The sequence below is a fragment of the Oncorhynchus keta genome, unplaced genomic scaffold (genome assembly GCF_023373465.1).
Source record: "Oncorhynchus keta strain PuntledgeMale-10-30-2019 unplaced genomic scaffold, Oket_V2 Un_contig_4759_pilon_pilon, whole genome shotgun sequence".
Taxonomy (NCBI): Eukaryota; Metazoa; Chordata; class Actinopteri; order Salmoniformes; family Salmonidae; genus Oncorhynchus; species Oncorhynchus keta.
In genome coordinates, this window is record NW_026287945.1 from 455,001 (window position 1) to 478,983 (window position 23,983).

Sequence of the window (23,983 nt, forward strand, 5' to 3'; positions counted from 1 at the left end):
AAACACAGGACTGGCAAGGAAACTGGCATGGAGACTGGCATGGAGACTGGCATGGAGTCAAGGGAGTATTTGCTCACTCTCCAGAGGGAGCTGAAGTGTATTTATGTGGGGACAGAGTTAGGCTACGTCCCAAATGGCACCCTATTCCCTATTGGGGCGGGTCAAAGGTAGTGCATTCTATAGGGAACAGGGTGCTATTTGGGGCTCGGGCCTTAGTGTGTACGTGAGTTCTGCACGTTCTGAGCTAGCTCTCTCTAGGTAAACAGTTCGGTTGTTGCGTGTAAATCTGTTTCTATAGTAAACAACAACTCAGATGGATTAGATTGTAAGTCTGTACAATCTCTTATGCTCTTTTACATTTGACTGTCTCATGACACAAGTGGAATACAAGTGGAGTACGCTGGCATTACACTGTTTGTGCAGTAGTATGAGTGTTTGAGGATAGTTTCAGTCTTGACTGGAGTACGGTATCACTCACTGTACCTGTTATTGAAGTACGGTATCACTCACTGTACCTGTTATTGAAGTACAGTATCACTCACTGTACCTGTTATTGAAGTACGGTATCACTCACTGTACCTGTTATTGAAGTACGGTATCACTCACTGTACCTGTTATTGAAGTACGGTATCACTCACTGTACCTGTTATTGAAGTACGGTATCACTCACTGTACCTGTTATTGAAGTACGGTATCACTCACTGTACCTGTTATTGAAGTACGGTATCACTCACTGTACCTGTTATTGAAGTACGGTATCACTCACTGTACCTGTTATTGAAGTGTACCTGTTATTGAAGTCACTGTAGTTATTGAAGTATGGTATCACTCACTGTACCTGTTATTGAAGTACGGTATCACTCACTGTACCTGTTATTGAAGTACGGTATCACTCACTGTACCTGTTATTGAAGTACAGTATCACTCACTGTACCTGTTATTGAAGTACAGTATCACTCACTGTACCTGTTATTGAAGTACAGTATCACTCACTGTACCTGTTATTGAAGTACAGTCATCACCTGTTATTGAAGTACGGTATCACTCACTGTACCTGTTATTGAAGTACAGTATCACTCACTGTACCTGTTATTGAAGTACAGTATCACTCACTGTACCTGTTATTGAAGTACGGTATCACTCACTGTACCTGTTATTGAAGTACAGTATCACTCACTGTACCTACGGTATCACTCACTGTACCTGTTATTGAAGTACAGTATCACTCACTGTACCTGTTATTGAAGTACGGTATCACTCACTGTACCTGTTATTGAAGTACGGTATCACTCACTGTACCTGTTATTGAAGTACAGTATCACTCACTGTACCTGTTATTGAAGTACAGTATCACTCACTGTACCTGTTATTGAAGTACAGTATCACTCACTGTACCTGTTATTGAAGTACAGTATCACTCACTGTACCTGTTATTGAAGTACGGTATCACTCACTGTACCTGTTATTGAAGTACAGTATCACTCACTGTACCTGTTATTGAAGTACAGTATCACTCACTGTACCTGTTATTGAAGTACAGTATCACTCACTGTACCTGTTATTGAAGTACAGTATCACTCACTGTACCTGTTATTGAAGTACGGTATCACTCACTGTACCTGTTATTTGTATCACTCACTGTACAGTATCACTCACTGTACCAGTATCACTCACTGTACCTGTTATTGGAGTACAGTATCACTCACTGTACCTGTTATTGAAGTACAGTATCACTCACTGTACCTGTTATTGGAGTACAGTATCACTCACTGTACCTGTTATTGGAGTACAGTATCACTCACTGTACCTGTTATTGAAGTACAGTATCACTCACTGTACCTGTTATTGAAGTACAGTATCACTCACTGTACCTGTTATTGGAGTACAGTATCACTCACTGTACCTGTTATTGAAGTACAGTATCACTCACTGTACCTGTTATTGAAGTACAGTATCACTCACTGTACCTGTTATTGGAGTACAGTATCACTCACTGTACCTGTTATTGAAGTACAGTATCACTCACTGTACCTGTTATTGAAGTGCAGTATCCTAGTTAAAGTTAGTATTATTTGTCTGATATTAATGAGACATCTTTTGATTAGCTATCTATGACTTGAATTAGATATCTTTTAAATGTTACTTCCTCCTGTCTTTGTTTCTTTGTTAGTACTTTTATTCGATAATTTTATGATATGAAGCACTTTGTTACTTGAATTGAAAAGCACGATAAAAATAGTGATTATTATTATTAGTTCAACTTTGCCCTCTAGTGTCAGCTCACAGCACTGCTCATTTTACCGTAAACCAGAGCAGCAATATCAAAAACAACTGACAAAGGGACACCTGATAAAACTGTAGAGTAAGATGATGCAATGTTCAGTTTGTTCTGATGCTGAGAATATCAGAGAAATCATTTGAAACAGATAGATTAGCCTCATTGGACAATCCTGATCTTGACAGCTTGATGCTGAATCAGGCTACAGATTGGAAGTAGACACAACTGTGGGGTAAACTAACACAATATTTAATATCAAAATTTGCTGATGCCAGCGTTAATAATTAATTTGAATAAAAGCAGCAGAGAAAGTGATGTTTGTTGTTTTGTTATTCAGCGTGTGACTATCACTGTCCACAATGTCTCTCCTATCTTCTATCAAGGCTGAAGTCAGTAGCTCTTTCTGTGGGAGGAAGGTTTCGCAACAGATATTCACTCATCGATCGTCTAAGCTGACAGGAATTGATGGTGTGTGTTTTTTGGAGTGTTTTCACACACACACACACACACACACACACACACACACACACACACACACACACACACACACACACACACACACACACACACACACACACACACACACACACTTGTGTTTCTCTCTCCTAAGAGAATAAACAGATCCAGATGAGACCATGGAGTTCCAAGAAACTCTGTCTAAGTTTCTATTCATCCCATCTCTCTCTCTCTCTCTCTCTCTCTCTCTCTCTCTCTCTCTCTCTCCTCTCTCTCTCTCTCTCTGTCTCTCTCTCTCTCTCTCTCTCTCTCTCTCTCTCTCTCTCTCTCTCTCTCTATCTATCTCTCTCTCTCTCTCTCTCTCTCTCTCTCTCTCTCTCTCTCTCTCTCTCTCTCTCTCTCTGTCTCTCTCTCTCTCTCTCTCTCTCTCTCTCTCTCTCCCCTCTCTCTCTCTCTCTCTCTCTCTCTCTCTCTCTCTCTCTCTCTCTCTCTCTCTCTCTCTCTCTCTCTCTCTCTCTCTCTCTCTCTCTCTCTCTCTCTCTCTCTCTCTCTCTCTCTCTCTCTCTCTCTCTCTCTCTCTCTCTCTCTCTCTCTCTGTCTCTCTCTCTCTCTCTCTCTCTCTCTCTCTCTCTCTCTCTCTCTCTCTCTCTCTCTCTCTCTCTCTCTCTCTCTCACACAACGTTGTGGGGAGTCACTTCATAACCACACCACTAGACCAGAGACATTCAAACATGAGCTTCAAAGGTGTGTAAAGGGTGTGAGAGTTTGTCAGTAAATACGCCTCATGTTGACCTCAACGCCAGTCCTATTCCAGAGAAAGTCTATTCTATGATTTTTTTGACTCAACCACAGAATTCTCTGAAAGTTCTGTGTGGTTATCACCTAATGACGGAAACTCAACCATAACCACACCACTCACACACGCACACATTGAAAAGAGCTTGAACTTGATTAAACCGCCTCTGTGAAGGAAAGGTCATGGGACGTATGAAACGGTCCCAGGTGGTCAGGGAGAAAGCATTGGAAATCCCCTATAGTGCGAAAGCCAGAGTTTGCAGTAAGAAGATGTGCATTTACCTAAACAAAATAAGTGTTGACCTTTTGGGGCTAGTCAGTGGTTCCATTGAGCTTACAGGGGGTCGCGGAAAGGCTAATACAGGCACAGCTTGTCAGGGAGAAAACATTGGAAATCACCTATAGTGGGAGATAAAGTTGGCGGAAGATGGGACCTTTTTACATGTACGTCAACAATGAACCTAATGACGTTGAATTCCGACGGGGGAAGCTGATGTAAGGACGTAAACCACGGCTCTTTAGGTCATGTTGGGGACGTTGCATAAACGATTCAAACAGAGGGGTCCCTTTTTCACGCCAAGGACCTGACTGATCTGCACACTCTGTCATGGGCACAGGGTAATCTAGGTTGACCTAGAACTAATTTGACCACATCCTCAATAATGTTAAGTAGTCTGTCCACGAGAGATTAGGGACAGGTTAGCCAGCCTACAGACTTCTTACCATCAACAAATCCTTTGTTTTGTTTGCCATCCCTGAGAGATTTCCCTATACATTTCTGGTGATTTCTGACATGGCCATATTTCATTCATGTACCCGTATAGTAAATAGTACAATAATACAAGAATCATTACCTGTTACTTGATTGTATATTTTACCCAGCATTGCTTTCTGGTAAGTACGTCTTGGACAAGTGAGGCTTGTTCCCGTGTCAGAACAGCCCATACAGCAGGAGCCTACCGCCTGTTTCTGTAGCATGAGACAGCCGGATGTACAAGTACACCCTCTAAACAGGATGCTTGCTTTCTGGTGCTTACCTACAAATCCCCCCTGTGACCGTCTGAATGTGGACGTTTAATATTGAATGTGCCCTGATCAGCAGTAAAGCATCTGTGGCCACAGGGAAGAGCCAGACTACCAAAGCCTACCTCTCCATTGTCTCCCACTCTGAACAAAACCAGCCAGGGCCTCTCCCCGCCATGTGGATGAGACCGGGCTGAAGAGAGAGCAGAGAGGGGCAGCGCCTGGCTGGATGTAAGGTTGGTGTGTTTATTAGTGTTTGGCGTTGTGGTTATATTTTGGCTAGAAAGTAGTTTGGTTGAAGAGAGAGGCTGGGCAGTGGCTTGCAAGCTGTTAGGTCAGTGTGTTTATCAGTGTTTAGATTCGCGACTAATTATTTTGGATAGAAGGGTTGCTGATTGTTGGACTGTTGGAGCTAGGAACACAAGCATTTTGTTACACCTGCAATAACTTTTAAAAATGATTTTGTATTATTTTATTTCACCTTTATTTAACCAGGTAAAGTAGTTGAGAACAAGTTCTCATTTACAACTGCGACCTGGCCAAGATGAAGCAAAGCAGTGCGACACAAACAACAACACAGAGTTACACATGGAATAAACAAGCGTACAGTCAATAACACAATAGAAAAAAAGATAGTCTATATACAGTGTGTGCAAATGGCGTGAGGAGGTAAGGTAATAAATAGGCCGTAGTAGCAAAGTAATTACAATTTAGCGGATTAATACTGGAATGATAGATGAGCAGATGATGATGAGCAGATGATGGTGCGTAAGTAGTGATACTGGTGTGCAAAAGAGCCACGAAGTAAATAAAAACAATATGGGGGATGAGGTAGGTAGATTGGGTGGGCAATTTACAGATGGACTATGTACAGCTGCAGCGATCGGTTATCTGCTCAGATAGCTGATGCTTAAATTTAGTGAGGGAAATGTAAGTCTCCAGCTTCAGAGATTTTTGCAATTCGTTCCAGTCACTGGCAGCAGAGAACTGGAAGGAAAGGCAGCCAAAGGAAGTGTCAGCTTTGGGGACGACCAGTGAGATATACCTGCTGGAGCGCGTGCTACGGGTGGGTGTTGTTATCGTGACCAGTGAACTGAGATAAGGCGGAGCTTTACCTAGCATAGACTTATAGATGACCTGGAGCCAGTGGGTTTGGCGACGAATATGTAGCGAGGGCCAGCCGACTAGAGCATACAGGTCGCAGTGGTGGGTGGTATAAGGGGCTTTGGTGACAAAACGGATGGCACTGTGATAGACTGCATCCAGTTTGCTGAGTAGAGTATTGGAAGCTATTTTGTAAATGACATCGCCGAAGTCGAGGATCGGTCGGAAAGTCAGTTTTACGAGGATCTGTGACCAATACATTTTGATTTGATTTGACTGTTAATGTGATACAATTTCTCTGGCTAGACGTTGCTGTTTGGCTAGCGGTCAGTCAGTGGCCCTATTTTGGTGGTTTGTTTGGAGTGCTGATGTTTTATGGGCATCGTTGTGATACAGTTAGACGATGATGACTGAAGAGGAGACTACTTCCTGTGATGTCATCATGACAGCTGTCAAAGAAGTGAGTGTTTGGCCCGATACCAGAACTATGTTTGTCATACGCCATCATCTGTGGCAAATCTTTAATGCACCACCCAATGCTCTTAATTATATAGCCTCAAAAAAACATTTTGATGTTACTCTATCTGTTGATTTTACAGGACTCACATGAGAGGATCATGTCCAGACAAGACCAAGAGGAAAAGCTCACTATTACAGACTGGTACAGTATGGTGAGTGTGTGAGAATGTTTCCCTATATAATGCATTACCCCAAAACTAGTCCACTATATAGGGTATAGGGTCTCATTTCAAATGCAGAAAGTTGGAAAAGTGAGGACTGAATGTTATTGTTAAACCATGTGTATGTCACTCCTGAGCGGACTCTACTGTTTGAATGAGAAATTAGTTTCTATGCATCCCCTCCAGTGTGTGACTCTCCAGCAGCAGGAGCTGAGGCTGTCTGAGGGCTCTTGTAGGCCTCCAGGCCAAGCCCAGTCCTTCCTGGCCCAGCAGAGGCAGTCCACCCAGGCCAGGAGCAGGAGAGGCATGGGGCTCTCTCCCAAGCTACAGCCCAGATAGGAGGGAGAGATGGAGGGAGAGGTCCCTCTGTTGAGGGTGGTGGGATTGACACTGGATGGACAAGGAACGTTGGAAGAGGATGTTGATGGGATTTTTGTGGCTGTTTAAAAAAATATTGGATGTTAAAAAAACTATTTTATGTAACATTGGCGCCACCTGCTGGTCGAATGGTATTGGTGTTCGTTTTTTGTCCATCTCAGTTTGAATCTAAAAGTTAAAGGAATAGATAGGACAGTAAAGGACCATCACTATTACAATGTGTTGCCAATGGATTTTTGTGCTTTGAATAAAATATCAACATGACTTACAGTATAGCGCTCATTTTCTCCAGATTTAATTTGACTGTATTGTCTCACATATCTGCTGTCATCCCAAACTATTGTGTCTCATAGCAACAGAAATGGAACTATGGCAAGAACGATTGGTCTTTTCTTTTTATTTACCTCGTTATAATTCATAACAATGTAACAAGGTGAAAAATCATTCATCTAAAGTAAATGTACAGTGTAAGATTGGTAAACACAGTGAAAGCTGCAGCTCAACCTTGCAGCATCTGGGTGGATTGATTAGTAGGATGAACTTCATGCAGATGATCTATAGACCAGTGATTTCTCATGAACATACTACAGTGACATATGACCTAGCTTTTCAGTGTAATGTGTTGGTCCCAGTTGGACAGAAGTGTGTATGTTCTCCCTTACTCATAGTCCGGTTCTGAAATGGCATCCTATTCCCTAAGTAGTGCATTCATTTTGGCTAGAACAGGGTGCAGTTTGTAGTTTCAGAGCCGATGGGGACTCTGACCCCATGCTGACGCTCCTATGACGCTGTGGGGCGCTGTAGGATGGCACGGTGAGGAAAGACATCTTGGCTCCACCAATGGGCGGCTTGGGAATGGCGGGGATCACTGTGCTCTGCTCTGTGATTGGTTCAGAGATGAAAAGGTCTTGGGTGGAGCAGGCTGTTGAACGGGGGTGGATGATTCTGGGGGCTAGGGGGCTGGAGGGGGTAGTCGAGGCTGGTCTGGGTGTCTTATCCTGGGGTTGTCTGATGGATGTTTGGCCTCGGTCTCTGGAAGGCTGGAGGGGTGATGGGAGCAGTGGCATGCGGCTTTGAATATCTCCTGTCACCTCAGTGTTCCCTTCCTCCATCTTCTCTTTCTCTGCCCCCTTCTGGGTGTTCCCCTCATCCTCTTCTTCTTCCTCTTCTTCTTCCATAATCTCTTCCTGGCTTTGAAGGGCATCCCCACATCTCTCCACCCCAACCCCAAACTCTACCTCCATGAGGGGTGTCCTAGCATTAAACACCCCTCCACAACTACATATGGTACTCTGAGTATCCTGAGCCAAAACAGACGGCAGTGAGCCCCCAGACGGCCCCAAAGTCTTCCCACCTTCATCATCCTCGTCCTCACCCTCTTCATCGCTGAACGAGGGCGGGTACATCCCGGAGCGACGGCGGAACCTTTGGAGCTGGGCGGAGGTGCGGCGCAGCCCCTCCAATGAGTCCCGTGGGGGACGGGGCAGTGAAGAGGAGCCGGTTGAACAGGGCCATGTTGGGGTGGTGACCCCCACGCTGAGACTCCACGTTCTCAGTGATATCCGCCAGGGGAGCGAAGTGCATCTCCTCTTTGGGAATCCTGGAGGGGACAGACTCAATTCAAATCACTACAACTTGAATAATGCCCTTAGGGCCATACATAAGTGTTAGCAAGGTTAGAAACATACAACTAATCATCTTTGGACATGTAAGACACACATACTGAATATCCTTGCTTGCAACGAGGTGAACACATATTTGAGGTGTATTGTAGAAATGTATTGCACTTGCCCCAAAAGTAGAATAAAATAAAATAAAATAGAATAGAGACTTACGCCATGTCGAAGGTGGAGCCCTGGAAGGAGGGTTTGCGCAGCCTGAATAGAGTTGCTGCAGTGTAGGGAGGACGAGGGTTAGAGTCGTTCCAATATCGGTCTCTTTCCATGATGGGAAGATCCCCATACATCTCATCGACTGCCATCATGGAGACCTGAGGAAACACACACTCAACCTCTTCAGTTTCAGATGAGGGAAGTTCCAAGAAACTCTTCTGTTGAAGTTTCCTTTCACCCCACCATTTTTTTCTCTCACTTTGAGTGTTTCAAAAGTACTTATCCCACTCATGTACAAGTGTAGGCTCGGCCCTAATTTATGTTCTCTCTGTCACCTGGAGCTGCATAGCAAATGGCCAGTAACACAAGGAAAGCACAAAGGACAATGCTACAGGACTAGACAGCCCTTCCCCTCTGAGGGGCCAAAATGTATATCTCTGTTACAGTATCCAGAGGACTGACTACTATAAAATAAAGCTATAGTATCCATGTCTGGTATCTATCTGAAACGTGTACCTTAAAGACGACTCGGAAGCTATCTATATGTATGTATATTGAACAAAAATATAAATGCAACATGTAAAGTGTTGGCCCCATGTTTAATGAGCTGAAATTACATTTTAAAAATGCACCGAAAGCTTACTTATTTTTGTTTTGTCAGATCCCTGTTTGTGAGCATTTAACCTTTTACAAGATAATCCATCCACCTGACATGGAGTGTGGCATATCAAGAAGCTGATTAAACAGCAGGATCATTACACAGGTGCACCTTGTGCTGACCACTCTAAAATGTGCAGTTCTGTCACACAACACAATGCCAGAGATGTCTCAAGTTTTGAGGGAGATGCAATTGGCATGCTGACTGCAGGAATGTCCACCAGAGCTGTTGCCAGAGAATTTAATGATAATTTCTCTACAATAAGTAGACTCCAAAGTCGTTTAAGAGAATTTGGCAGTACGTCCAACCAGCCACAAACCGTAGATCACCTGTAACCACGTCAGCCCAGGACCTCCACATCCGGCTTTTTCACCTGTGGGATTGTCTGAGACCAGCCACCAGGACAGCTGATGAAACTGTGGGTTTGCACCACAGGAGGTTGGTGGCATCTTAATTGGGGAGGACGGGCTCGTGGTAATGGCTGGAGCGGAATGGGTGGATTGGTATCAAACACATCAAACAGGGTTTCCATGTGCTTCATGCCATTCCATTTGCCCCATTCCAGCCATTAAATTGAATTGAAGAGGAGTGGGACAACATTCCACAGGCCACAATCAATCAACAGCCTGATCAACTCTATGAGAAGGCGATGTGTCGTGCTGCATGAGGTAAATGGTGATCACACCAGATACTGACTGGCTTTCTGATCCACACCCCTACCTTTTTGTTAAGGTATCTGTGACCAACAGATGCATATCTGTATTCCAGTCATGTGAAATCCATAGATTAGGTCCTAATGAATTTATTTCAATTGACAGATTTCCTTATATGAACTGTAACTCAGTAAAATCTTTAAAATTGTTGCATGTTGCGTTCATATTTTTGTTCAGTGGATGATCTCTGTGGTAACTTGTATAAAGTAGTGAATTCTCCTTAGCAGGAGGGTGAATTCTAAATTACTCTGTGCAAAGGTGTTTTATGGTCCTCTCAGGAATACTTTGAAGTACTACTTAAGTAGTTTTGGGTGTATCTGTACTTTCTTTACTATTTCTATTTTTGACTAATTTTACTTTTACTTCACTACATTCCTAAAGAAAAGTATATACTTTTTACTCCATACATTTTCCCTGACTCCCAAAAGTAGTGAATGCTCCTTAGCAGGACAGGAAAATGGTACAATTCACACACTTATCAAGAGAACATCCCTGGTCATCTCTACTGCCATCTGGTGGACTTACTAAACACACACGCTTCGTTTGTAAATTATGTCTGAGTGTAGGAGTGGGCCACCATAAATTAAAAAACAAACAAGAAAATGGTGCTGTCTGGTTTGCTTAAGGTAAGGAATTTAAAATGATTTATACTTTTATACTTTTACTCAAGTAGTATTTTACTGGGTGACTCTCACTTTTACTTGAGTCATTCTCTCTGAAGGTATCTTTACTTTTACACAAGTATGACAATCGGGTACTTTTTACACCACAGGATCTTTATGCCTAGACTAATGCTTTGTTAATGTCAGTATTGCCTTGTAGCTTAATCTTTATGCCTAGACTAATGCTTTGTTAATGTCAGTATTGCCTTGTAGCTTAATCTTTATGCCTAGACTAATGCTTTGTTAATGTCAGTATTGCCTTGTAGCTTAATCTTTATGCCTAGACTAATGCTTTGTTAATGTCAGTATTGCCTTGTAGCTTAATCTTTATGTCTTATATGTGAAACCATTCATTTTACAAAGTTATTAAATTATACTTGTTTTGATATTTGATTTTATGACCATTCCTTGATCTTAGTCCACTAAACATACAATAATTGATAGCACATGGTTTAACCATGGTCTTACATATTGCAATCTATATTATGGAGCCATTTAATTAATTTAATGGGCTAATTGCTTCGTCTTATTACGGGTTGCATGTGGTATATTTATAATATCACATATATGAAGTATTACCCCACTACATATACATGCATATATTACATCTAAGATAACAATGGGGGGTTGTGAGAAGGATAGCAGTACATGTGATTCAATATAAACCTGGAAGTTCCTGTCTATCAGCCAGTTGGTCTCAAAGTCATCATCGTCCTCTCCAAATGGGTTTATCAACTGCTCTGCTACCTGAAAATCATACAAAAAAATTGGTCATATTCATTGGGGCACACAAGGGAAATGTTTTAAAACATTTTGCAACGGAAATAAATAAAAATATGTTTGTTTTTGGTAGCCTCTCCCTGTTTCAGTCTGGTTTTCTTCCATTTGCTACCTAGAGAACACAACAATGAACTTCCACTGACCTTGAGCCAGCCAGCATAGAAGAAGAACTGTAGCAGAGTGAAGATGGGGACGTACAGGTCCAGGTCATGACCCAGGTAGCCCTGTGTGGGGTCCAGGAACTGACGTCCTATCAGACACACGAAGAAAAAACTGTACACGGCCAGAGTCACCACCTATAAGGGATGGTGGAGACGAGAACATAGGACACCGAATGAGTGATGCCGACAGAGAAAATTCTACCATGACTGCACATACAATCACCTGCATATACACACACACACACACAACACACACACACACACACACACACACACACACACACACACACACACACACACACACACACACACACACACACACACACACACACACACACACACACACACACACACACACACACACACACACACACCTGAGTGTAGACCAGGGGAACACTGATCATGTCGTAATGGAAAAGCATACTGCAGTTCCCTCTGAAATGATTGAGTTCCTGCCGACATAAACAGACAAGCACACAAATGTAAGTTATTATTTTTGTTGAATGTGTTGTTTTTGTGTAAGGTTCAGTCAGTATGTAAGTCGGGTGCAGCTTATTCATGTCATATAACTATTGACATAATGTGGTTTATCACTATGTCGCTTTATGTGTGTTGTAGTGTAGACTACCTCCAGCACTAGTTTGAGGGTGCTGTCGTCCTTAATCCTGCCCTCACAGCGGGCCAGGGCGGCCAGGTTAGTGAACCACACACAGGGAATCCAGTACTTGTTATAGGGGGATTTGAGGCTCTCAAACTTCTTCCGCTCCTCCCTGGTCATGAACCCTGAGGAGAGGGGAGTGTATCTGTCACAGGTGGGGTCGGGACCCCCATGTACTGCTTTGAAACCCAATGTCTTAATTAGGCCAAGAGGAAATTGGACCGAGGGTGACACTGATTAAAGTTGCAGGCAGGGCTACCTCATCACCAGAGCGTGAGTCCGACTCACCTCCACTAGACCGCTACATAAACTATAGGTATGTGTTTGGAAGACACAGGATGTGGGACAAAACTGCAAGTGGTATGGTGTATCCAGATGCACACTGTAGGCTACTTTCTTGTGTTTGAATTCTGAAAAGTGCAATTTTTCCTTGAAGGCAAAATCTGGAAAGTGCAATTTCTCCTCAAAGGCAGTCTCTTAGTTGCATCTGAATGACACATTTACCTGCTTCCACGACGTGGTCCATGGTCGGGAAGCGTTTGAACACCGCGGTGCTGACCGAGCGCAAAATCAGTAACGCGGACAGACTTGCATAGCGCATCATGGTGCGTCGCAGCAGCCGCCCGCGCTCGTCCACACCCTGCAGGCCGCCGGAGAGCACGCACATCAGGCGGTCAGGTAATGGAATGCGGGTGTACTGATTCCACCAGCGGTTCACCACCAGTGTCACGTAAAAACCTGGAAAACAGCAGCAAATGGTTCTGTAATTAATGGTGGTATTTTCTTATAGAATAGAAGAATATTAGAATAGAAGAATATTCTAATATAATCTGTGTTATTGATTAAGTAATATTGCCCACCTAGCACAAAAGACATGGGGATGAGACTGGCATAGTGGTTGCAGTAAATTGCCAGTTTTTCAAAATACCTCTTCTGGTCATCAAAGAGGAAGAATCTTAAGAGGTAAAAGTTACATAATAATGTGCACCAATTAAAACAAATTGAAATCATCAAATAGTAATGGAAAGTTCAAATAATGATGTAAACTTGGTAGCCAAAGGCTCTCATACCTGTAAGTGACACTGATGGCAGTGTACATGGCGAAGAAAGCAAGGAACTCCTTCCATAAGACCTTGTAGATGCTTCCCCTCCAGGCCAGGAGCAGTTTGGAGAACCCGCAGAAGCGCGCATTGGCAACTTGCGCGGTGTAGGTGACCGTCATGATGTCATCTATCAGTTATTCTATCATATATTAAAAAATAAATACTATATCTCGGAAAACATATATTGTGTTAGTTTTGTTTCTATTAATCAAGGGAAATGGAAAGAAAACCCATGTTTAACCCTCCACAAATCATACCTATACAGTTTTGTTTATGTAACAGGTGTAAAATATACTTTATTTTTCACCGAAAATCCCTCATATTTATTTTTCATTTATGGTTATTTTCAGATGTATTACAATACTTTCAAAAGTGAACTATTGTATTGTATTTCTTTTCTAAATTGTGTTGATGTTGTGATGTCATCTACGAGAACCATGCTTTTACGCCTCAGTTTGGTCAATTGGATGTTGCCACACACATACCTAGTTGTTAACAAAATTAAGGAAGTTTCCTTTAAAATTATTCATAAATATTAGCCTGCCAACCACTATATGAAGAAGTTTAAGGAAAACATCAACTCAAATTGCTCCTTTTGTAATGACCACCCAGAAACAGTTGTGCATCTTTTTTGTATTTTTGTATTTTTGTATTGTATTTGTATTGCCACAGTTTTCATGTAAGAAAACTGTGGCAAGACATCAGTAGGTTTATAATTGAACACATTTATGAAGATTTTACACTATTGTGGAGAGATGTACTGTTTGGATTCTTTACATACAATAGAAATAAGCGGAATCATTTTTATGTAATAATTTCATTATTCTTTTGGCCAAATTTCATATACACAAATGTAAATTTACAAACACAAACAGGAAACCACATTTTCGTACCCTACAAAAAGAAATTGAACTGTATTTTAAGACGGTTAAATGCTCTACTAACAAAAAAGCTGTTAGAATTGTAAGTATATGCATGTCCCTTAAGGTCCTTGTGTAATTGTAATGTGATATTGTACCCCCCAGCTCGATTGTCCATTGTTTGTAATCTATGTATGCTTGTGTTCCCTCATGTGCTTTATGTATTGATTTGTTGTTAATAAAAAATTAAAAAATGAATAAAAAATAAATAAATAAATAAATAAATAAATAAAAAAGCCTCAGTTTGGTCAAAGCGTGATGAGGAGAGGTATGTGTTTATGTTTATTATGAATGCACAATGTTAGCAAGTGTTCACAAATGCACACAAAAAAACAAGCAAAAATGATATCATAATTGATTAAGTGTTGTAGTACTACTGTTAGTATGAATATATATTAGCGTGAATGGGGATAATTTTCGAAAGCAACTTTAATTAAAAATGTGCAAGGTTACCGTTAGCTTTGGGTGCGGGAGAGGCTCTCTTTCAGGTACAGACAGCGTGAGTTTTCTGACGATTTTCTCACGGGAATTCTGCACTGTCTTTTGTCAGGCAAATATACTTATGTAGGACAGTCCAGACGGCAGCATTAACGTTTGCCTTGCATTTGTATCCATTCCATGCAGGTATGTTGTGATATGTGACGTTTTTGTATTTAATTTAGCTATCGTTCATTTTGATACCTGCCCGGTCATGTCAGGAATGGCGTTGTTGCCTCATTAGTATGCCTCGGATATAGTGGTGCAATAGTACACTCAAATAAATATTTAGCACTTATTAGAAAATTAGTAGTGTATTGGTGTACAATGTTTATAAAATTAAATTGGAGTATTTTGAAAATATTAACATGTACATTTTGTACAATGCATTTTTGGGGTTTTTGCGAGTTTGTTCAAAGCGTGACGAGGAGAGGCAAATATACTTATTATGTATGAGAGTCCAGACGACAGCATACAGCATTACGCAGACAACTGCAGAATTGTGTCCAGAGCTTTCCCTTCCCATTCACCAACACCTCACCAGAACACAATACATTTAGACTTTGCGTAAAAGTCCATGAAAACACCTAGTTCGATGGACAAATTTAGGACAGATATGAAACAAATGGCATTACGTCTAGTCTACGTGCAGTGAGTGGATCTTTGGGGTGGTTGCAGGTTCAGGTTAATCAACAATCTCCGCGCTTAGCATTATTGCTGCGCACGATCAAAGCCCTTACATATTACATAGCCTAATCCAGCTGTACAACTTTAATATTCTCTACTAACCATTCTCCGTCCATCGTTGGTAACCCATTCAGCCGATACATCATACAGTAAAAGAAGGCAGCAGTAGAGGGTAATCCTTGGATGCTGGAGCCTCAGCAGTGCGTTCAGTGGTTCGAGCGCCCCGGGGCAAATCCCGAAAATTGGAGGGAGACGGAGCTCGTTAGTACATGCCCCCTACTGGGAGAGCGAGCTTTTCTGCACAGTGGATTTTAAATCGGTGATGGACCACAAGCGACAGCCTGCCGAGAGCTACACAATGTCAAAAACGCAAGTGGGTAAAAATGAGAAGAAAAAAAAGTATTGGAAAATAGGAAATAGTCATAGACTGCCACTGATTAAAAAAAAATACTAAACCATGTATAACAGTATGGTAATATTTATTACATTGTGCATATATTAGAAAAAGTTTATGGTGCATTATATTTTTTGAATGAGGCAAGTGTTTTTTTCCAGTCCATTGACAAATTTGAATTAATTCTACAAAACACTGTCAGCTCAACAGGAGGCTTGTTGTTTGCAGGTTCTGAGCGTAGAAGTCACCCACAAAGTCAGGACCTGTCAAGACGAATCTGTTGTTCAACAAGGCATGTTGTACCGCAGACCATCCATGCGTGTCCCGGCTGCGTCTTGGGGTCGCCTGCATCCAATAGTCTACTAAGGGCCTACTTGTGACCCAATCACAAAGTCTATATTGTAGTTCGTAACATTATTTGGTTATGAAAGCTGTGTTAATAAATAACAACACGTAACCAACAATCTCCCTGCGAATTAGACATGTTTGTTTTTTATTTAGTAAGTTTAACAATTGCCTGGGGGGGGGGGTGGTATGCATAACTTGAAGCATTAATAACATTGCATGGACAAAATCAAATAAAAAAGAACCCTTCCAAGATTTGTGTTGCTGCTGCAGAGATTATGGGGCTGTAGTTGGTAGTATAATGACCACTTCTGGTGTTTGAATATCTTGATGTCAAGTCAAATTGACAGCTAGTGGGATATTTTGCCTGTGGATCAAAGAAGCTGTGCACCAATGCAAAAATGCAGGCAACACAAAAATCCCACACTGAATGATGTCTAAATAGGAGCTAAATAATGAACCAACCTTTCAACTGGGGACCAATCAACATTCAGTAATCAATTGTATATTATAATGCACTAAGGCATTCATTAAGCCAAGTAGCCAACTAGCATCACGCTGTGTACCCGAAGAGAGCCCTCTACACAACAGGCAGGGTGTGTCTGAAACAGCACACCATTCCCTATATAAATTGACTACTTTTGACCAGGGAGAAAGAGATTGGTTTAACCAGGCTAAGTCCCCCCCACCCAGGCTGAACACGGTACTCAATAGTAGTCAATGGTGAGTGCAGCATTCAGTCTGGTTCAACCAGGCTAGAGAGAAAAGTAGCACTTTAGAAGCTTTACACAAAGACTGCTTCAGTGGCATCCTAGAGTAGGGAAAACAATGACATTGGCATAAAATAATTACAAGTAGCTATCTGATACTGTAGATTATAGATGAATGACACTGCTCAGCGATCAATAAATATAATTTCTTTATCCAAGAACTGAACTAAATGTAGGCGGGGACATGCTATTTACACCATAAACACGTGGTGCGAGAGAACAACATTTTGGTCAAATAATGTAGTTAAGTATGTCCATGCTATTATTACTCAAGTATTCAAATGCTCTTCTAAGGCTGGTCAGTGGACTGATGGGATTGGTGGGACAGAAATATAACATGATCTGAAAACCCTTCCCTCTAGGCCTATATCCCTCTTCATAGTGACTATTCACCCTGGGGTCGTAAGTCTTCACCCTGCATCACACACCCACCCTCATCCATAACAGACTAAACTTTCCCACCACTCATATTATTCTCCATTCCCACAATGGAGGGCATTAAGAAGTCAGAATGTGCATCCAAAATGGCACCCTATTCCCTATATATAGTGCACTACTTTTGACCAGAGCCCTGGTCAAAATGTGTGGCAATAATGCACTATACAGGGAATAAGGTGCCATTTCAGATGCAAACCAAACAGATACAGTCTAATTAAATCACATGGTAAAAACCAAAGATGCAGTCGATCGTCTCAAAGCTGTTTTATACTGAAAAACACAGCAGCGGCACCAGACACCAAACTCAGCCATTAAGGATAGTTTCACTTGTACATTACTGAGGCTGGAATATGGAAGGAAAAATAGGATGATGGAGGCAGGAGGAGGAGAGGAGAAAGGGAGGGGGGGGCCTTGAGTGTTCCTCTGGGAAAAGTTAAATTCTTTGGGAATAGTTCATCTTTTCCGTGGTGAGATATGATGGAGAGAATGGTATAGATAGAATGATAGAGAAAAGTGAGAGAAATCACATATGGATCCTCCTTTCGCTTTTAGACTGTAGGCCTACAACAGGAGCAGGTGGTTGTGTGTCCTGGTGTTCTGTGTTGTCCGCCCCCTGTGTGTGTGTGTGTCGTTCTTGCTGTAGTGGTTTAGGTTCCTGAAGATGAAGAGGATGTTCTTGCTGGGTTGCTGTAATGCAGGAGTGAGGCTGGGGTCAAGGGGGACGGAGATGGTGAGTTCAGACTGCGACTGGGAGTCAGAGGTCAATCACTTGGTAGGGGGGATGTAGGGCTCCAGGAGTTGCATTGAGAAGGTGTTGACTTTTTCGGACCCCCGTACCTCGTGGGGCAGCAGCGGTAACTTGATTATGTGGAAATCTTCATATAGATCCTCCATCTGGGACAGAGAATAAAGGTTAGGACATCATTGTAGGGGCAGCGCATGTGGTGACAGACTATTGACAACATGAAGACTACTTATGCCGTGCTTTACCTGGTCCAGGTACTTGGACTGGATCTTGTGGCGGGCCTCGCACATCTTGCATGGCCGGTCTGAGTCGGGGAACACCAGCTGGTTGACGATAATGTTGTGCGTGTCGATGCGACACTTGGCCAGCTCCTGGATCAGGCGCTCCGTCTCGTACAAGGACAGGAACTCGGCGATGCACACACAGATAAACGTTGTTTGTTCCTATGAGGGAGTGTGGAGAGGGGCGGAGAGAGGCGTCAAACACAAGTAGAGACAGTAACTGTACGGACTCCAAAAACTGTAATTAACACACAATACTCAAATAACTCCACATAGTGAAGTAGAGTGGTTATCAATCAAATTTACATAATGCAGGTGTATATAAACTGCATACACACCACAATGTTTTCCAAGAGCGAAGATGTTCGGTAAAGCATTGTTAAGGAGATCAATGTTTCTAAATGGGTCGGTGTTGGTCTGACTTACAGGGTCTTTGAACTGCTCACTGACAGAGCGGATGACTGGTAGAGTCTCCTCCAGCTTAGAGGCCAGCTGGTCTGCGTTCATGTCTCCCAGACCCAGCATGTTACACATCTACGGGGGAGAAAGAGTGAGCGAGAATTAGAGAGAAGGATCATGCACAAGTGGCAACAATAAGAAAACTGATGCTACCGACTCAGACAGCAACTCTGGTCAACTAAAACAGAGCAACTAGAGCTTCATGCTTAACACAGAAATAAATCAACAGTCAGTAGGCCTTACCTGTGAGATGAAGAGGCAGATCTGGTTTAGGGCTAGTAGACCTTACCTGTGAGATGAAGAGGCTGATCTGGTTTAGGACTAGTCGACCTTACCTGTGAGATGAAGGGGCTGATCTGGTTTAGGGCTAGTAGGCCTAACCTGTGAGATGAAGAGGCTGATCTGGTTTAGGGCTAGTAGGCCTAACCTGTGAGATGAAGGGACTGATCTGGTTCTTGATCTGCATGAGTCGTCCCAGGCCTCTCTCCACTATGGTGGGGAAGTTGAGCAGACGTAGCGTGTGGCCAGTGGGGGCAGTGTCAAACACCACCACAGAGAAGTTCATGCCTTTCACTAACCTGAACGGAGAGGAAAAGAATATGACTGAGGAACACTGTGGAGTTAGTCAATATAACCTTATTAACCCTCTAGTTTCTAAGCTGGGGGGAATTATTTATTTTTTTAAAAATCCGTACAGGGGACCTTCATACAGGTCTTGTGAGTGTCCAAGAGACGTGTATGCGTTTGTGAGAGATTCACCTTTCTACAGAGTGGTCATATTAGTGTGTAGCCCAAACTGTTTGGACGCTACAGGCAGAAGAGGCAGTAATGACTTCAGATGAGTCCCGTGATGCTTGTGGGCGTTTGTAGAGCAAAATGGAGAGTCTCAGTTTGTAGGCCAAACCGTTCAGACATTACAGACATATTCGTGATAAGACCGATTTTCAGGATGTCTAATGGTCTGACAAACACCGCTCTAGCTCTGCCACCTTTCACCGCAAGTGTGGAAGGGCAATATCGGCGGAAGCGGTGCAAAAAAAGCGGTGCCCATGCAAAAAAAAACATCTTTCATTTAAACGGATGGATTTTGATGGGGATTTTCTAAATTATATGCTTACCCAGAGTATGAATTTGATTCGGGTGACAATAAAGCCCAATAATAGCAACCCAAATAATTTCTACTACCACAAGTACAGACCAACACTATCATCCATGGATATTTATTATTATTTAACTTGGCAAGTCAGTTAAGAACAAATTCTTATTTTCAATGACGGCCTAGGAACAGATGCCTGTTCAGGGGCAGAACGACAGATTTGTACCTTGTCAGCTCAGGGATTTGAACTTGCAACCTTTCGGTTACTAGTCAGACGCTCTAACCACTAGGCTACCCTGCTTCTATCACAGAAACTGAACATAACTAATGATTGACTGAATTTAAAGAACTTTTAAAGACACTCAAAGCATAATGTATATCGATAACTAATGTGGCGAGCCATTAAGTGTTGACTTCATGACCTGTGTGTGTGTGTCTCTGTACCTCATGACCTCTGCGTAGCTCATGGCCTCGTCGATGCCGGGGAAGGCGCTCATGGCCTCCTGCATCATCTTCTTGCCCATACTCAGCATGTTGTCCTCTTCAAAGAACTCATCTGGGAGCTCCGCCACACCCAGGCTGGGGTCAATCTCCTGCAGGAGCACACACACAAGACAACACAGACAGAGCAGAGGTCAGGGCAAGACAGGAGGACAGAGCCGGTGAGGAGGTAGTCTGACAAACCAGCTCTTTGCCTCTACTCATTCTCAAAACCTAGTAAGAGAGTGCATACTGCAGAGAGCGGCATCACCAGTCTGTAGTGTAGACAATAAAAAAAACTGGGGCAGAGAGACTGGGTCTAATGCTGACATACCATAGCGAAGAGGTTCTCGTAGCCCTTGACTTTTGTGGGCACCTTAGAGAACTTCTGGTCAAAGGCATCTGAGATGTTGTGTGCCGGGTCAGTGGAGATGATGAGCACGCTGTCACGCACCGCAGCCAGCTGTACAGCCAGACTGCAGCTGTGGGGACAAAGGACAGACGGATACATTAGCACACATAGACAGAATGTCATAAGCACAGACACGAACACTGATAGACAGACACATGAGCACAGACAAACAAAACATACCTTTATCAACCCTTCAGTTAGAAACTTTGTTTGCGTATGTATACATTACTACATTATAAACATAGTGTCTTCTCAATTAAATAAAAATCAGCTCCGCATGAAACAAATTTAACCACCGAACTTTGAAATTGGTGTTTGAAAGTGATGGTCCATGTTGATGGTAGTGTCTGGTAGTGTCTAACTAAAACTAGTTAGCTAGATAACGTTAGATAGATAGCGGAGTTTGCTAACCTGATGTTTGCTGTTAATGTAAAAGATTGTTCAAAACGTTTTAAAACTCGCTGGATTGCTAACGTAGTAAGTAATGACAGTGTTATGAATTTGACAGCGAGCTAACTAGTTAGCTACAGTTTCTAGCTATTATTGTCATTTTAGCTAACCATATAACTAGTTCACGTTAGCTCACTGTGTTACCCACTGAAATAAGAGATGATGGTGGTGGTAAATGGTAAATGACTGTCAATAAAGAAACATTAATTGAACGTCGGACTAGCGGTATTGGACAAGCTACGCTACCTAGCTAGATATCTATACTTGGCTAGGCCATTCATTTTGCTAGTAACGTTAGCTAATAGTGACAAAGCACTATTTTGCATCGGCCTACCTGCATGTTGTTTTGCCAACGCCACCTTTGCCTCCAACAAATATCCATTTCAGAGATTTCTGCTCTATAATGTTTTTCAATGTTGGTTCTAAAGGCTCCACATCGGGCGCATCTTCAAATTCTTCTTCCAAAGAAGCTGCCATCTTGTGTGTGTACAGGTCAGCAAATGGGATGTACCAAATAATAAAAACAGCTGGGTAAAAAAAAAAGCGACCCTCTTTTGGGCTATACCAAGGCTTAATAGTTTAGCGATCAAAATGTAAACATATTTTCAGCCAACAATCTAATCAAAAACCAAATGAAAAACACAAAATTTATAAGAAACAATAAAACAATTGATGGATATTGAGCAACAAAGACACAGGAGGCCCATCTATTAGGAATTGTTGTTTTTATTCCACATCAGAAATAACAGTAAGAGGACACATTATAAGACATAAACAGCTGACTGGTCATGGGAGAGTTCTGACAAATGCTTGATAGGCTGGTCCATCTTCAACCCATTCTAAATTGTTAGCTTTTTTGTTGCATTGAATTACCATTATTTGTCCGGGGTCCTCAAAGGGAAAACGTGGGCCATGTGTGGGCTTCGAGGAAAATGAGCCGGTATGTCTTTCAAATTCAAAAGACATAAAATACATCAACATGGAATAATAATGAAAATAATGAAATGTTTTAATATATTTATCTTTTTAAAATCTTCTGAATTTTAAATAGACTAGATGCCGTGTTGCATATTGGGGCCATGTGTGGGCTGTACCTTGCTCAAGGTCACATAGAAATGTTTCACATTGTCGGATTGGGTTTTCGAACCAGCGACCTTTCGGTAACTGTCACAACACTCTAACCTTTAGGCTATCTGCCTTTCGCAATGCGGATTACACATTGGTCCTAAAATAAAGAAATGGGGAATGGGGAAATCTTGAATTGCACCACCATCTAACACTGCACCTATACACTATCCCCCCAAATCCACCACCCCATCCCACTACTTTGGCCCTAAACGATCCTAAACCAGACCGTCAGCCTGGGAGGATGGAACCCCTTCTCTCAAAACTTCCTGTAGATCTTCGGCACTACAATCTCTCACACCCAAATATTTCTCTGCTGCAACTACCACATATATCTTCTGTGATTTCCGCTCCATACAGTTGATCACCATGGCTATAAACGCAAGACATCCAACCTTACTCAAACTCATGACATAGTCAAAAAAGTGAATTGTTAATACAGTAGTTTCCTTAAGATGGTTCATCATGGCAATGTCTTTGGTGGCCCTAAAAAGTTTCAAGTTGATAGGCCACTGTGAAATGATTTTAGAAAGGAAAAGGTGTCCATTGATAAAGATTGATTTATCAATAACTCAGCCATCTTTTAACCAATCCCCTAGCTTTTCTCAAACTAAGTTAAGAGACCTGCCACATACCCATGTTATTGGGACTTCTGGTTCATGAGAATGTTTTTCAAAGGTTTTCAAAATTGTTCAATATTGAGGAAAAATCGATCCTGACAGACCTTAGTCATTGATGCAAATTTGAGTCATGGGCAAGTGCATACATGGAGTGTCTGAAAGTAGGCGTTACTAAATAATTGGGAGGATCAACGTAAGTGAGTGTATTGAAACCTAAAAAATAATTGGCCAGATTGGTTGCCACTCGAGACCTTTTTGCGTGGATGTTTTCTGCTTCCTTGTAACATTCTAGCTAAGCCTAACCATTTCCCCAACCTTAACCTCATTCTCCTAACCTGCCTAGCTAAAATGTGACAAAGAAGTAGCAAGCAGCCACTGTTCTGAGGGCAAAAGGTGGTGAAACAATATTAGGAAGGTGTTCTTAATGTTTTGTCCATTAAGGGTACATCTACAGCTACTGGATAACATGACTACACCAGATAATAGCATAGTAGGACTCAGATGAACACATTGTGCAATCCAACAGACCGCGTGGGTGCAGACCTTCACCAACTCAAGAATTAAAACATCCCAATAAAAATAATCAGTAAAAGAAAGATATCAGCTGTCCCAAATTGTACCCCATTCCCTACACAAGTGCACTACTTTTGACCAGAGCCCTATGGCCCTATGACTGCACTAAATAGGGAAAATGGTGCCATTTGGGACAAATACATATAGCTCCACCTGTCCTGTCTTCACTGGGGCCAGCCAGTCAAGTAAACTAAATAAATGTTTATTTTTAAGGCAATTTCAGTAGAAATGTTGCGGTTGGGGAGGTTCAAGTCCCTAGTAAGACACCATGGTAGAATGATGATTTATTGAGAAAGATGGGTTGATCTGTGGCTGTCTGAAGGGCGGAATTTATGAGTGTTGAAATAAGTATATACAGAAATGTACAGGGCAAATGTTTGAGGTCCTCCAATCAGGGGTGAGGGTGGTATGTGATTATTTTATATTTTGC

At 42.2% G+C, this 23,983-nt stretch overlaps 3 protein-coding genes and 1 long non-coding RNA gene across 9 annotated transcripts in view; 1 reads left to right on the top strand and 3 right to left on the bottom strand.

The window, feature by feature from the left end:
* The window catches only part of LOC127924932 (uncharacterized), a 3,102-nt gene extending 403 nt beyond the window's left edge, over positions 1-2,699 (bottom strand). The window contains exons 1-6 of one of the 5 annotated variants that reach the window (XR_008119386.1): positions 1,840-2,699; positions 1,204-1,459; positions 1,055-1,150; positions 839-966; positions 548-771; positions 1-515 (exon numbers count right to left, since the gene is read on the bottom strand). The exon at positions 1-515 is cut by the window's left edge and continues 403 nt beyond it. This is a non-coding gene — a long non-coding RNA (uncharacterized LOC127924932). Of the gene's footprint in view, positions 516-547; positions 772-838; positions 999-1,054; positions 1,151-1,203; positions 1,606-1,839 lie in introns of those variants that run through there. The other 4 variants (XR_008119385.1, XR_008119387.1, XR_008119384.1 and 1 more) reach the window with 4 other exon arrangements.
* Positions 2,700-3,658: 959 nt separating this feature from the next.
* Positions 3,659-6,964, top strand: LOC118373596 (protein Hook homolog 2-like). 2 transcript variants are annotated; one of them, XM_035759778.2, is made up of 4 exons: positions 3,659-4,788; positions 6,053-6,116; positions 6,256-6,327; positions 6,523-6,964. In XM_035759778.2, the coding sequence occupies exons 2-4, from the start codon at positions 6,060-6,062 to the stop codon at positions 6,673-6,675; spliced, it is 282 nt and encodes a 93-aa protein (XP_035615671.1). In that variant the 5' UTR covers positions 3,659-4,788; positions 6,053-6,059; the 3' UTR covers positions 6,676-6,964. The 2 variants fall into 2 exon arrangements, with proteins under 2 accessions (XP_035615671.1, XP_035615673.1); XM_035759780.2 differs by lacking the exon at positions 3,659-4,788 and having other exon boundaries at positions 4,799-6,116.
* A 1,130-nt stretch (positions 6,965-8,094) lies between these two features.
* best2 (bestrophin 2) lies at positions 8,095-15,714 on the bottom strand. The gene is made up of 10 exons (XM_035759776.2): positions 15,468-15,714; positions 13,249-13,420; positions 13,039-13,133; positions 12,683-12,916; positions 12,149-12,303; positions 11,895-11,972; positions 11,503-11,655; positions 11,246-11,326; positions 8,550-8,704; positions 8,095-8,314 (listed from the first exon to the last, which is right to left on the bottom strand). The coding sequence occupies exons 2-10, from the start codon at positions 13,398-13,400 to the stop codon at positions 8,095-8,097; spliced, it is 1,323 nt and encodes a 440-aa protein (XP_035615669.2). The 5' UTR covers positions 13,401-13,420; positions 15,468-15,714.
* A 511-nt stretch (positions 15,715-16,225) lies between these two features.
* On the bottom strand, positions 16,226-21,743 carry LOC118373589 (ATPase GET3). Its single transcript, XM_035759763.2, has 7 exons — positions 21,570-21,743; positions 20,708-20,855; positions 20,338-20,486; positions 19,225-19,375; positions 18,765-18,872; positions 18,303-18,500; positions 16,226-18,206 (listed from the first exon to the last, which is right to left on the bottom strand). The coding sequence occupies exons 1-7, from the start codon at positions 21,710-21,712 to the stop codon at positions 18,078-18,080; spliced, it is 1,026 nt and encodes a 341-aa protein (XP_035615656.1). The 5' UTR covers positions 21,713-21,743; the 3' UTR covers positions 16,226-18,077.
* Positions 21,744-23,983: the final 2,240 nt, after the last annotated feature.

Excerpts from the sequence above, each read along its gene's own strand:
- LOC118373596 (XM_035759778.2), top strand. The coding sequence starts at position 6,060 with ATGATGACTGAAGAGGAGACTACTTCCTGTGATGTCATCATGACAGCT. Across the intron at positions 6,117-6,255 it reads TCATGACAGCTGTCAAAGAA|GACTCACATGAGAGGATCAT; the intron begins GTGAGTGTTTGG and ends TTGATTTTACAG. Across the intron at positions 6,328-6,522 it reads TTACAGACTGGTACAGTATG|TGTGTGACTCTCCAGCAGCA; the intron begins GTGAGTGTGTGA and ends CATCCCCTCCAG.
- LOC118373589 (XM_035759763.2), bottom strand. The coding sequence starts at position 21,712 with ATGGCAGCTTCTTTGGAAGAAGAATTTGAAGATGCGCCCGATGTGGAG. Across the intron at positions 20,856-21,569 it reads GTTGGCAAAACAACATGCAG|CTGCAGTCTGGCTGTACAGC; the intron begins GTAGGCCGATGC and ends TTGTCCCCACAG. Across the intron at positions 19,376-20,337 it reads AGCTACGCAGAGGTCATGAG|GTTAGTGAAAGGCATGAACT; the intron begins GTACAGAGACAC and ends CTCTCCGTTCAG.
- best2 (XM_035759776.2), bottom strand. The coding sequence starts at position 13,400 with ATGACGGTCACCTACACCGCGCAAGTTGCCAATGCGCGCTTCTGCGGG. Across the intron at positions 12,304-12,682 it reads GGACCACGTCGTGGAAGCAG|GGTTCATGACCAGGGAGGAG; the intron begins GTAAATGTGTCA and ends CCCTCTCCTCAG. Across the intron at positions 11,327-11,502 it reads TCTATGCTGGCTGGCTCAAG|GTAGCAGAGCAGTTGATAAA; the intron begins GTCAGTGGAAGT and ends TATGATTTTCAG.